Source organism: Triticum dicoccoides, chromosome 4A, assembly GCF_002162155.2.
Source record: "Triticum dicoccoides isolate Atlit2015 ecotype Zavitan chromosome 4A, WEW_v2.0, whole genome shotgun sequence".
In the NCBI taxonomy this organism is placed as follows: domain Eukaryota; kingdom Viridiplantae; phylum Streptophyta; class Magnoliopsida; order Poales; family Poaceae; genus Triticum; species Triticum dicoccoides.
The window spans coordinates 649,231,067-649,243,876 of NC_041386.1; the positions used below are offsets into that span (position 1 = coordinate 649,231,067).

The 12,810-nt window shown below is 49.1% G+C and overlaps 3 protein-coding genes across 3 annotated transcripts; 2 read left to right on the forward strand and 1 right to left on the reverse strand.

Annotated features, from left to right (window-relative positions):
- Window positions 1-977: 977 nt before the first annotated feature.
- Window positions 978-5,150, forward strand: LOC119287693 (alcohol dehydrogenase-like 7). The gene is made up of 10 exons (XM_037567289.1): window positions 978-1,077; window positions 1,211-1,347; window positions 1,538-1,584; window positions 3,403-3,728; window positions 3,811-3,893; window positions 3,968-4,043; window positions 4,150-4,214; window positions 4,328-4,423; window positions 4,530-4,691; window positions 4,775-5,150. The coding sequence occupies exons 1-10, from the start codon at window positions 1,041-1,043 to the stop codon at window positions 4,889-4,891; spliced, it is 1,146 nt and encodes a 381-aa protein (XP_037423186.1). The 5' UTR covers window positions 978-1,040; the 3' UTR covers window positions 4,892-5,150.
- A 62-nt stretch (window positions 5,151-5,212) lies between these two features.
- Window positions 5,213-6,861, forward strand: LOC119287692 (cingulin-like). The gene has a single exon (XM_037567288.1). It carries the CDS (start codon window positions 5,350-5,352, stop codon window positions 6,763-6,765), a length of 1,416 nt encoding a protein of 471 aa, XP_037423185.1. The 5' UTR covers window positions 5,213-5,349; the 3' UTR covers window positions 6,766-6,861.
- A 4,502-nt stretch (window positions 6,862-11,363) lies between these two features.
- Window positions 11,364-12,424, reverse strand: LOC119287694. The gene has a single exon (XM_037567290.1). The coding sequence runs from the start codon at window positions 12,241-12,243 to the stop codon at window positions 11,734-11,736; it is 510 nt and encodes a 169-aa protein (XP_037423187.1). The 5' UTR covers window positions 12,244-12,424; the 3' UTR covers window positions 11,364-11,733.
- Between the last annotated feature and the right edge of the window lie 386 nt (window positions 12,425-12,810).

Consider the following 12,810-nt stretch of genomic DNA (forward strand, 5'->3'; position numbering starts at 1 on the left):
GACACGGGGCTAGGGGCTGTAGAGCGTATGTGTTGCTCCTCGAATGATTTTTCTCATCATATCTCGTCCGTTTTATTGCTACTTTCGTAGCCAGCTACACAATATGAAGGCGAATTGTGTGGTCAAGATATGGTTCTCCGGTCCCAAGGGTAAATAATCGACATCTATTTGGTATTCTGGTGCAGATACCCTTGGGCCTTTGTGGCGCTTTCGAAGATGAATGCAGGTCCATTTGCAAAAGTACCCTTCTGCACCTGAGCTCACACGCACTCCCGTAAATAAAAATTAGTATTTTTTAGAAAAAAGTATGAACATTTTTTGGAGACAAACTTTGACAAATTCTGAACACACATGCAAAATTTCATGAAGAAACAACGTGCCAAAAATGCTGCGTAAAAATAACAAAATGACGATCCAAAAAGTCTCCTTCACAGAGCATCAATTTTGTTTTTTTACCGCAGCATTTTTGGAATGTTGATTTTCCATGAAATTTCACATGCATATTCAAAATTCGCCAAAGTTTGTCTAAAAAAATCAGATTAAAAAAAATTACTATCCTTTTCGATTTTAGGCCTCGTTTGGTTTGTAGGAATTTCATAGGAATTCTAGAGGATAGAATTTTTATAGGATTTTTTTCCTTTAGAGCCCTTTGGTTTATAGGAATGGATTCCTATTTCTACATGGAATTGGTTCCTATCCTTCACATTTCATAGGAAAATAAAAATGAACCTAAACGCAATGAAAAAATTCCTTTGATGTCAACCAAATGTCATCTTGATTCCTATTCATACTCATAGGATTTGAGATACATGTCATCTTATTTCCTACAAGATTTATATTCCTACGATAATCCTATCATACGAACCAAAAGAGACCTTACTGTTCACGAGGGTGCGTACGGACTCGGGTGCAGAAACGTCCATCCGTCCATATATAAACAGGGCGCTAGCTATCCTGCAGGCCTCCCTCCACCCCGAGCTCCCTTCGAACGCTCCAACGAAACGCCCCATCCGCAACTTCGTCTTCTCTCGCCGTCGCCGATGGAGGACAAGCGCCCCAAGCCCATCCGCTGCAGAGGTAATTCCCCAGGCTTTTCCGCACCAACCAGCCCGACCCCTAGTAGTGATTCCGCTCCGTCTTTTCCCGCGTACGTGCGCGCCATGCTCATGCATGGGCGTATGGCTAACCGTGCTGCCACGGCGGCGAGCAGCGGCCGTGTGCAGGGCCGCCGGCGAGCCGCTGGCCGTGGAGGAGGTGGTCGTGGACCCGCCCAAGGCGCACGAGCTCCGGCTCAAGATCGTCTGCACCTCGCTCTGCCACAGCGACGTCACCTTCTGGCGCATGAAGGTACGCGCTCCATCCATCCATCCATCCATCATCTCCGCTCTGCCGCGCGCGTGCGTCCGCCATTGCCGCGCCGTGGAGCCGCACGGCAGCTCACGCGGCCGCAGAGGCAGGACCACCGCCGACGCGAGTTGGCGACACACGTGGGAGCGCCATTTATGACGCGTGTCTGCTACTGCCCGTGCGTTTGCAGGACTTCCCCGGCGTCTTCCCGAGGATTTTTGGCCACGAAGCGTTCGGGTGAGCGCTCCTCCGTTCCCCATCCCTGTCTGCCCGCCCGTACAACTGTAGTGCCGCGCGTTCTTCTCTTTGAAAATTCCGCGCGTTAGTCTCCGGCGTTGATCTTGCAAGTCAAGCCTGCACGGCGCATCATGGGTTTCGACCCAAATCGGCACATGTACACACCTCTCACCGTCCTCCTTTTTCTTGCCATGTACATTGCCCGGCACTGTTTGTTTGACAGGAACAGACGAGAAAGTTGCTGCTTACAGTGTACTGCATATCTTCTTTCATTGTAAGAACGTGTGAATATCATCTACAGTACATAATTGTCAACAAACTAATTAATAGGAAAGTGCACCTCCACCAAGAAATATCAAGTGCGTCCTTATAAAGACTTAGAAAAAAAAAACTATTCTAAGTCTTCAGTAATGCTAAAGAAAACTTTAGAAAAGTGGGCGAACTTTGTAAATTTGATGCAGAGGCCGGGGTAAACTTTAGTAAGTTTTTTGTAGTATAAATATAGAACATGTAATGGTTGTGTGCATCGCTTAATGCAGAGGCCCGGGGTAACTTTAGTAAAAAATAATGTGATCTTTTTATGGCCAACCCTTACTATGACTTGAAAACAAAATTAGAAAAGTTGGTGAACAGTAAAGTTGAAAAAACAATAAATTCCCTTAAGTAACTGTTCGCGTTCCCTCAATTTTTCTGTGTACTACTAAGTCTCATGATGGACACAGTACACCACCGCCTTGTAGGGCTTTGCCATCATAGTTGTAATGGAGCTTCGCTATGCAACCGATAGATGAAGAGAAAATCATACTTTTCGTCCCTCATCTTTATTGAAATAATTTGCCCCTCAACTTCAAACCCATGAAGCCGTAGTGTCTCAACTTTCAAAACGAGGTAAGTTTAGTTCTTCAGACCGTTTGAGGTGCTTTCCTGTCTACATGGGCATGGTTTTGATAGAGACCCGACACTCACATATGTTGTAATATTATCACATTATCTGGTATTAGCATGTTATTATGGTATTTAGAAAATAATATTGTTATCACATTATTTGGCTATTCAAAAACAAATTAAAGTCAAGCATTTTTTATGTTTGACCAATTTATAGCAAAATATATAAAGATTTACAATACTAACTATGTAGTATATAAAATATATTTCACGGTGAATCTAGTGACAACGGTTTGGTATTGTGGATATTGATACTTTTGTCAATAAACTTGGTAAAAGGTACAGAAGTTTGACTTTAAAAATAATAATAATACACCTTATATTTAGTAATGGATGAAGACTCGGATTCTTTAACTGAATAGCCATGATTGGGTTGGCTAGTAGGTTAAAGTGAACTATGATAAACGGGGCCTGCATGTCATTGACTACGGCATGCTTGAGCTGGCAAATGAGATCGCCCAAAAAAATTGTTTTTTTTTTCTTTTTGGATAATTCAATCAATCCTTCCCAGAGTATTCTTGGAATTTTTTTCTCACATTTTTCTGGGCCGTTTGAAACTTTTGACAGTTTTTCTATTTCTCGGGCAGATGTGAGGTCACACAAATCTGTGGTTTTTACGTGAGTATTCTCGAAACTTTTTCGCACACTTTGCTTGGCCGTTTGTAACTTTTGACAGTTTTTGTATGGGTGTGGCTAAGTGACAAACATGTATGAGAGAAACGAAAAAACTGAATTTTTTTTTTGCATAAATCTCAATGTAAGATCTCACGGATAGCGTCGACCGAGATTTAGCAAGACTGTTTTTGTATTCCTCGGACTGATGTGAAGTCACGCAAATTTATGTTTTTGGTGACCGTCGATCCGTGAGTGCAGGGTGGTGGAGAGCGTGGGCGAGCACGTGGAGGGCTTCGCGGCGGGGGACGCGGTGGTGCCGACGTTCCTGGCGCAGTGCAGCGAGTGCGCGGACTGCAGGTCGCCGCGGAGCAACGTGTGCTCCAAGTACCGGTTCGCGGTGCGCCCGGGGATGCCCCGCGACGACACCACCCGCTTCCACGACGGCGATGGGAACCCCATCCACCACCTGTTCGGCGTGTCCAGCTTCAGCGAGTACACCGTGGTGGACGTGACCCAGGTCGTCAAGGTCGCCCCCGCCGTGCCGCCGGCCACCGCCTGCCTCCTCAGCTGCGGCGCCACCACCGGTCAGCACACCCACCATACTCCTCCACTTCTCGCTGGAACTGCTTAGTAGTAGAGTCGCCTGAAATGTCTCATGTCTGGCAGGGGTCGGAGCGGCATGGAAGCTGGCCAAGGTCGAGCCGGGATCTTCGGTTGCTATCTTCGGCCTCGGCGCCGTGGGATTGGCGGTAATCTTATTCCTGCTACTGTAGTGCTGTAGTACTCCATTGCGGAAATTTACTGGCCAACATCTCGTTGTCAGGTGGCTGAAGGCGCCAGGATTTGCGGGGCGTCGAAGATCATCGGCGTGGACTTGAACCCCGATAAACAAGAGCTCGGCAAGGCCTTCTTCCGTTTCACGCCATGAAATTGCTCCGAAAACTGCTCTGAATACTTAAGCCGTTCTGTTGTCTGACACGTCTGAACCACTGCTTCGTGTTTCAGGAAAGAAGTTCGGCGTGACACATTACATCAACCCGAAAGAACTTGGGGAGAAAACTGTGAGCCAGGTGACCTTCTGTCTGTGTTGTTTGACTGTTTCACCGGTGGCAGGCCTCGTGATCTGGTTAATGCTTGCGTCGAAATCGTGCGCTTAGACACCTGTTTTTTCCATGATAAACAGGTGATCATCGAGATGACCGACGGCGGCGCCGACTACTGCTTCGAGTGCATCGGCCTGGCGGCGCTCATGAACGATGCCTTCCAGAGCTCCCGGCCGGTATGCGCGCGCGCACACACACACACACACACACACACACACACACATTCGTCCCTCTGTCATGCAAAGATGGATTTCACTTCCTGACATGGCTCTGCCGACGCAGGGATGGGGCAAGACGATCATCCTCGGGGTGGAGATGCACGGCGCCCCTCTCACCATATCTTCGCTGGAGATCCTCCACGGGAAGTGCGTCATGGGGTCGCTCTTCGGAGGCGTGAAGCCCAAGCAGGACATCCCGATCCTCGCCGACAAGTACCTGAACAAGGTGACACTCATCAGACTGTCGATGTTCGAGAGGTTTTGATTCAGAGATTTTTACATGTGTTGTGGTCTATTTGGACATGACAGGAGCTGGAGCTGGACAAGTTCATAACCCACGAGGTCGGCCTCGAGGACATCAACACGGCCTTCGACCTGCTGCTGCAGGGGAAGAGCCTCAGGTGCACCATATGGATGGACAAGTGACAATGCAACCTGAACCTGAAAACCATGCACACAGGCTGTTCGGTCGAGTTTGCTTGCTGCTCATTCCAGTACAAAATAAATTTGGTTTCATTGCTGCCGCGTGTAGTCCTCTTTCTGCCGTGCATGTGTTGACTTAATGTGCCAAAGGAACTTCATCCCTCCGTGCTATACTTCATTGTTCATCAGTGCCACCAGTTGTGTTAACTGTAACAGTTATCTGTCTGTCTCCGTTAGTGCAATTCATTGACTTGTTTCTTCAGTGATTCAGAGAAGTCTCGGCCGTGATCTTTTGTTGATGAAAAACCAGAACTTTCACATGTTCCTAAACCAAAGCTAAGCAACCGTCTCAACTTGTCATCACGCCCAAATTTAGGCTCCCAATTCCCAGCCACATATTTACCAAACCCTACGAACGCACGCGGGATGCACCTCCCTCTTTTATCCTCCTCTTCCCCCACATGCCTAAAAGTTTAGCGCATTGCCAACCGCGGCACCGTTATGGCCTGAGAGCTCTCGCCCCGATCGCCGTGCAGCATTTCAACAGCCGGATGCAGGCGGTCCGGCCGGACATGGAGCAGCAGGTCGCCGAGCTCCGCGGCGAGCTGCGCAAGGTGCGGGAGGAGCGCGACCGCGCCCACCGCGTCCTGGAGGTGACGGAGTGGAAGGCGCTCGACTCGGCCAACGACCGCACCACCATCGAGACGCTGGAGGCGCGGCTGGACGCGTCGCGGGAGTCCGAGTCCCGCATGCTCGAGTCGCTCTCGCTGCAGACCAAGCAGCTGGAGATCACCAAGATGGCGCTGGAGGAGGCCCGGATCTACGTGGCGTCGCTGCGGGACACGGTGCAGCGGCTCGAGGCCAGCGCCGTCGCCGTCGCCGCCGCCAAGCCGCGGGGCCGGTACGACCGCGAGCTGCAGCGGGTCAGCGGCGAGCTGCGGGTGGCGCTGGCCGCCGAGGAGAAGAACAAGCGGGCCATGGAGGAGCTGGTGCTGGCGCTCAAGGAGGTGAACGCGGAGCTGCACACCACGCGGCAGCAGCTGGCGCGCGCGCAGCACGAGTCGGAGACGGCGCGGCTCGAGTCGGACCGGCTGCACGTGTCCCTGAAGCGCAAGGACGACAAGGTCCGCGCGCTGTCCGACGAGGTGGCCCGCCTCCGCTCCGACGCCGAGGAGGCGTTCGCCACGTTCCGGGGCAAGGAGGCCGGGTTCACGGCGTGCATGAAGTCGTCGGAGGCGGAGCTCGCGGCGTCCCGGCGCGAGAACGCGCGGCTCCTCGAGTCGCAGCGGTCCGGGCGGCACGAGGTGGCCAAGCTGCGGGACATCCTGAAGCAGGCCGTCAAGGACACCAAGTTCGTCAAGGAGGCGCTGGAGGAGGCGAGGAGCGAGAACGCCGTGCTCAAGGAGATGGTCGGGAGCAAGGACACCGCCGTCAAGTGCAGCAAGGAGGAGCTGGAGTGCCTCCGGGTGAGCGAGGCCGCGGCGCGCGACAGCGTCAAGGAGCTGCAGAGCCTGCTGGTGGCCACGTCGGTGAGCCCCACCCCCACGCCGTCCGCGGCGGCGGGGGCGGGGAGGTCGTTCGACCTGGAGGTCGACCCGTCGTCGCCGTCGCCGCGGACGCCGACGGATCAGCTGCCGCCCGAGGGCGAGGGCCGGCTGTCGGACGCGAGGATGAAGCCGCCGCCGGACGGGTTCACGCTGCCGCGGCAGATGTCGGAGAGCTTCGAGGGGTCTGTGTACGACATCTTCGGGACGGTGGAGGAGCCCAAGGCCGAGGTGGGCGTGTTTACGAGGATGCCGACGATGCCTGGCCGGCGGCGCGTGGTCATGCGCAAGGTCGGCAGCTTGTTCCGGTGGAAGAGTTTCAACAACAAGTAGCAACTTTGTGATTCTCACGGTGGGAGCCGTGTGCCGTGTATATGTTGTACAATGTCCTTGGTATTGCACTATTGCTAGTAGTTTTTTGTTGGGTAATTGGCGTCTTTGTTCCGGTGGGCGGGATATTTCGTGAGCCTAGTGATAAAAATTGCTCTTGTAAGTGACCAAGTGTGTATATGTGATCACCTGAATGCTGCTTGGAAATGCTATTTTACAGCGCCGGCCTTCTCAAGGTGACATGTCAAGCCCGAGGTGAGTATTTTTGTTTGTAACGGAGGCAAACGTTGTACCCTGTCTCATTCACGCATGCCCACACTAGACAGCATGGAACATGAAATTCTCCAAGGCACACTCTCGACCAAACTATCTTACAACAAATACACCACACACAACCCCACAAGATAAATAAACGGCAGAGGTTATTGTCGTCACTCCTCCACAAGCAACCGACTCCGATTTCATCATCGGCGACAGCCAATGAAGCCCACCCAAGTCCTAACAACGTATGCGTGAAGCCACTCTAAGATCAACCAAATAGTTGTCCACATAGGCAGAAAATAAGATGGGTGTGTGCTTGAGTACGGTACTCATGTTACCGAGTGTCGGGCCGACTCCCCAAAATTAACCTACACGATTCAATTTCAAGGATCATTCTCATATACCAAGGATCATCCCGAAAACTATTTTGAGGGCATGGGCGAAAAGTTTATCAGGGATCATTCCAGGTTATGTCGGCGTGAAAGTGTTCTTTCATACATTGGTGTGATCCCGTTGGGGCCTCGATTCATGCTAGGGTTAAATCAGTAGGTGGGTGATGACACAAATAAGTTTGTAGTTTAGATATATTTTGTCCCAATGGGACATTGGCCACAACTGTTATGGACTTTGCCAATATTTCTTATCATTTTAATATTTCTATTAAAATTTACTTGAATTCTTCAAAGAACAACATAACTTCAAACAAAAATGGGTCTAGCTTGTAGGCATGGAAAGGATGCTCTCATTCCTCCCTCTTGAGAGTCGCCATAACTTCCTTGGCTCCTTTCCTCTTCTCCTCCCGCGATCTCACTGAAAGGAGTAGGGATGTGAGACACATTCGGGTTGTCGCTCTAAGTAGGTGTATGATTAGATCTAGGTCTAGGATTGCCTTAGGGCGATTGACTTGATGTCGTGTCAAAGTTGTGCCCTAGCACTTGCAAGACACGTATGCTAGTCGCACACCTAGAGGTTGATTCGATGGAAGCTCATGTAGTAAGTTTAGCGCTTGGCAAGAGTGAGCTAGTGTGGTTGTCCATCCTATCCTCCTCGGTCATCATGGAAATAGAATGTGAGATGGGGACATATCCGCATAACGCCTTTTCCAGATCTAGCGTTCCGTGAGATGTTGAAGCTGGCATAAGGTACCATTGTCTTCGTCTAGACACTACACTAGCGTCGGCTTGGGAGGCTGATGATCAAAGAAAGAATCGGTTTCGATTCGCCTTGTTCAACCTCCACACACAGGCCCTTCTTCCCTTGCTTGTTGCTAGCATTTATTGCGTCGAAGATGGTGGCCGAAGCGTCTTCCATGAGGTCGCTATGTATGCTGGAACCCAATTGCACTCTCATTATTATAGCTAGACCCTTTCAGTCAAAAGGAAGGGCATGCTTGTCATTTTGCATTCTCCTAGGGTTCTTCTTACAATGTTGTAAACTTTTTGCTAAGAAGACGTTCGAGTCCCTACCCATTGTTAAAAAATCATTCTAGCTTCTAATCAAATAGGCAACTGCAAATTATTTCGGACCCCTTGCCTGTTCTAGTGCGAATGGCCAAACTGATAATATGGGCTCACATCTCGGAAAAATTGATATTATTGGCGAAAGTGTTATTCTGTCGCAAGCTCAAATGCACCCGCGATGAAATGTAAAATCAAAGAAACTAGTAAAGCAAATAAAAATTAAATTTTCTTTTTTGAAAGAAAATTAAATTTTCTTGGCAACAAACATGGATGAATTCTCTACATATGTGCAAAATTTCATAAGACTTATGTAGACAGTTCGGCAATGTTTTGTTTGAAAAAAAATCAGATTTTTTTTATTAAACCGTTCTTGGGGGAACATTTGAGCTCGCGATAAGAAACTCCATGTCTCGTTATTTTTCACGTTGCTTTCCATTATTGGTGCTGCTTTTTTTTATTGAGCGGGGGGGCCCGATTAAGTGAACAGAACAGTAATCGGCCAATTACTAGCATGACCCGTTAACAGGTCCAACATTCTTATGTTAAATCTCATAATAATGTACTTTCTAATAATTTCGCTAATTGGTTGATATATTATTTCTGGTAATTTTAAAAAGTGTTTGTGCATTTTTAAGTTGTTCAATAAATTTTAGAAAGCGTTTGCGTATTTTCAAAACAGGTCCAACTTTTTTTTGGTAAATCACATAATTTATATACTCCCTCTTTAAACAAATATAAGATCTTTTAGATCACCACTGTACACCACTTTAGTGATCTAAAAGATCTTATGCTAATTTACAGAGTGAGTACTTTCTAATAATTTCGAAATTAGTTTATAATAAAGAAAAGATACATCAGGATGTGTAAATTTTAAAAGTGTGTGCATATTTTAAAAAATTTCGTGAAATTTTAGAAAGTGTTCACACATTTGCAAAATATGTACTTCTAATTTTACAAAGAGCTCCTTGTTCCCTTCAAATGTTCATGAAATTAGTGTTGACATATTTAGAAAAATATATTCATGTGGTCTCGAATATGCTCATTTATATTTATTTATTTTGTATAATTTCAAAGAATGTTTGTGTAACTTTAAAATTGTTCATTCATTTTAGAAACATTTTAGAAATTGTTCACGTGGTCTCGAAAATCAAAGAAGATAATCTGAAAACTGGGGAGGAATAAAAATGAACAAAAAATAAAATAAACTGAGGAAGATACTTCAAGCGGAAAACCTGTTCCCGCAAAAATCAAAAGAAACACCGGAACTTTTTTTTTGAGACAACCTCACAAAGCTTTTATTAAGTCGTCACAATGTTTACAGGGACGGGGGGAAGATCTCCGGGGTGGCCCAGCCACACACGCCGTCCAACCCCAAAAGTTAAAGCATGCTTCGCTAAGTTGTGAGCTTCATAATTTGAGCTCCTAAATTCATGGCTAATCTTACAAAAATCAAAATCTAAGAATGAAACACCGGAACTAATAACAAAACGCTGCCGATTCCCTAAAAAAAAAACGCTGCCGATAAAACTACTTCATTATTGTGGCCTGGCCCATCAAATTAGTCGGTGTTGTCGGTGGGTGCGCCGCATGGTCGCAGAGCCGCGACAGCCACGGCCGCCGCCCGCTTCCGGCACGGCGACACGACGACCGTCCTCCGGCTCCGGCTCTCGCCGCGCGGCACCGCCCCCCTCATCTCTCCCCGCACACGCCATGTTCTGACCAAGTTTCACCGGCCGGGTGGCCTTGGGTGGGTCGAAGGCTTCATTTGTCATTTCCACGTCGGCGGGAGGAGTCGTTCGGGTCGCTGCCAGGTCCCCATCGACTCCCGGTCATGGCTAGGCCCTGGGTCAGGGCAGGGGTGCCCGGTGCAACTTCCACACGGTTGGAGGCGGGCGGGTGCACCAGTCACCATGGTATCCACCGGCCGCCGCCGTGCGCGCGCGATCGACCGTGGACGGCACGATTCGAGGAGACATATTCTAATCTTGATTCGGAACGAGGATCTATATATATTCCGGCCATATATATATATATATATCTGACCCAATCGGATGCAACCACTTAATCCGGTCTGCGACACAGCTGCAGGGTACGGTCAACGGAGTTTTCTATCAGCTGTTCGTATTCGGCAATGCTAAAAATCTCATTTGTTTTTGGTTCCTCTGACCTTTTCTTGCTCCTGCGCCGGTCGTACACGGCTGCACGCACGTTCCTCGTTGCCTCCGTCGCCGCCGTGGGCGCAGGTTTGCCAACATGAGCCACGTACCGTTCCCGCTCACCGGAGCACGGCTACTTTGGTCTATATGTGCAGAGAGAGTTCGACCGACGTGCTTGTGTGCACCTAGAGGTGCATGCTGTTTTTCATGGCGGCTATTCGGTTGTGTCGGCGCACGTGTCGCGATATCGAGCTGCCTTACCCATCCAAGCAGGGCGGGCCGACGGGCTTTGGGCTTTGGCCGAGACGGAAACAAGTCCGGATCGAGACAACCAGTTTCACGTCCAAACGGATCATCACCAGCTAAAAGATGAAAAGCAGCCGAGAAAATGGAAAGATGATTCAAGCATGACAAGAAAGCTAAAGTGACAAGAGTGGAGTAGCAAAGAAGCAATCATAGAAGGAATTAACTCTTCTATCAGTGCGTCTGTGTGACCAACTGCGTGTATACTCCCTCCGTTCCAAATTACTTGTCCTGGTTTTAGTACAAATTTGAACTAAAACCACGACGAATAATTTGAAACGAAGTGAGTATGATGCAAGCATTCCTTTCTGTTCCTCCTGATTTTGCATACTCCATATGTTCAATCGCCCCCGTATAGTAGCAATAGTAGCAAGTAGCAAGTAGCAAGACCAAAGGTATGCAGGCCAAGTACACAAGATACTGAGAAAGAAATTCAAGCAAAGCTATGGTATAATTCGTGAATCCCAGGAGCATTCACGTAGTAGTAGTGCATACTATGCTAGATACAAATACAAGTTAATTTACATCTATACACTCTGTCCTAATTTAAAAAAAATCAATAACCATATGCGATTTTCACCATATATGTGTGCTTCTCCTTACGGTCAGCTACTTATCTCGTGTATATACACGGCGCTTGAGGAAAATATCAAATCAAGCTCAAGAAGAATACTTGTGAAAAATAATAGAGGAAATAAAGAAAAATCATCAATACCCGATCGATCGAGAACCGAGAAAGGCCAAGCATGTTTGTTGGTATAATGGTTGGTGGGCGGCGCCGGCCGGTCTGATCAAAAGAAGACCCACTTGGTCGACGACTTCTCCTTCATGGTGCTGGAATGGAAGAGCTCGCCGCCGTCGCCTGCTTCCCCTGTTTTCCGCCGCTTCTCCGTCCCGACCAGCCTCGACAGGAACCGCCCGATCTTCTTCTTGCTGCTGCTCTTCTTCTTCTTCTTCGCCTCGCCCTCCTTTCCCTTGGCTTCTGCTGGTTTCTTTGAGGCCGTCGGCATGAGCGGTTGCGAGAAGGCGGAGACGTTGACGAAGGAGGAGCCGGCCCCGGAGCCGACGACGTGGACGGAGGTGGCGTCGGCGGAGAGGGCCGCGCGGTGGAGCGGCGGGGAGTCGGTGGAGGAGTAGGGGGAGGTGCTGGCCGAGTTGGAGGCGCGCGTAAGGGTGGTGGTGGCGGAGGAGTTGGCGGAGAGGTGGGCGAGGCGGTCGCGGAGGCAGCTCGGGCACACGCCCTTGGACAGCCGGTGCTCCGGGTGCCGCCGGCACCGGTCCTCCCAGTCCGACCTCCGCATCACTCGATCTTCTTAATCAGCTCGGTCGATCGGGGTGCGCCCTCGCGTTGCTGTGTCTCGATAGATGCTCACGTCGGCGTTCGCGTTCTTGGCGGTGTTGGTGCTCGGGGAGGAGGGTGGGGGTGGAGAGAGGAGATATGAAGAGCAGGGGAGACCCGAGGTCGACGAAGCGAGGTGGAAATGTCAGCCTTGTCGCAAGAGGTGGTGGTGCCAGGTGCTACTGTTTTATTGGCGCGTCCGTAGAAAAAAGAATGTTTTTGTTTTCATTTCAGGTTCCTTTCGGATACTTTTCCTTTTCCTGCCTAGTGGAGAGGAATTTTTGGTGTGTGTGTTTTTTTAGGGTAAAGGATTTTTGGTGTTGGAACTGTAGCGGCCATAGTAGAATTTGCCAAGGACAACAAGGTCACAGTGAAAGCCGACATGATTTGATTCCTCAACGCAAATGAGAGTGATATCACTTTTTCGGTATGGTTTAAGGACATATTCATGTTTTCTTGCTCTCATTGTATGGAAAGTAAGGGCATCTACAACGTCGACCTCTAAGCCGGACACGCATCCGTCCACGGA

What these genes read in the sequence shown, in the direction of transcription:
- LOC119287692 (XM_037567288.1), top strand. Translation starts at nt 5,350, where the DNA reads ATGCCTAAAAGTTTAGCGCATTGCCAACCGCGGCACCGTTATGGCCTG.
- LOC119287694 (XM_037567290.1), bottom strand. Translation starts at nt 12,243, where the DNA reads ATGCGGAGGTCGGACTGGGAGGACCGGTGCCGGCGGCACCCGGAGCAC.
- LOC119287693 (XM_037567289.1), top strand. Translation starts at nt 1,041, where the DNA reads ATGGAGGACAAGCGCCCCAAGCCCATCCGCTGCAGAG. An exon ending in TCACCTTCTGGCGCATGAAG is followed by an intron (nt 1,348 to 1,537) that starts GTACGCGCTCCA and finishes GTGCGTTTGCAG; the next exon opens with GACTTCCCCGGCGTCTTCCC. An exon ending in GGGAGAAAACTGTGAGCCAG is followed by an intron (nt 4,215 to 4,327) that starts GTGACCTTCTGT and finishes CATGATAAACAG; the next exon opens with GTGATCATCGAGATGACCGA.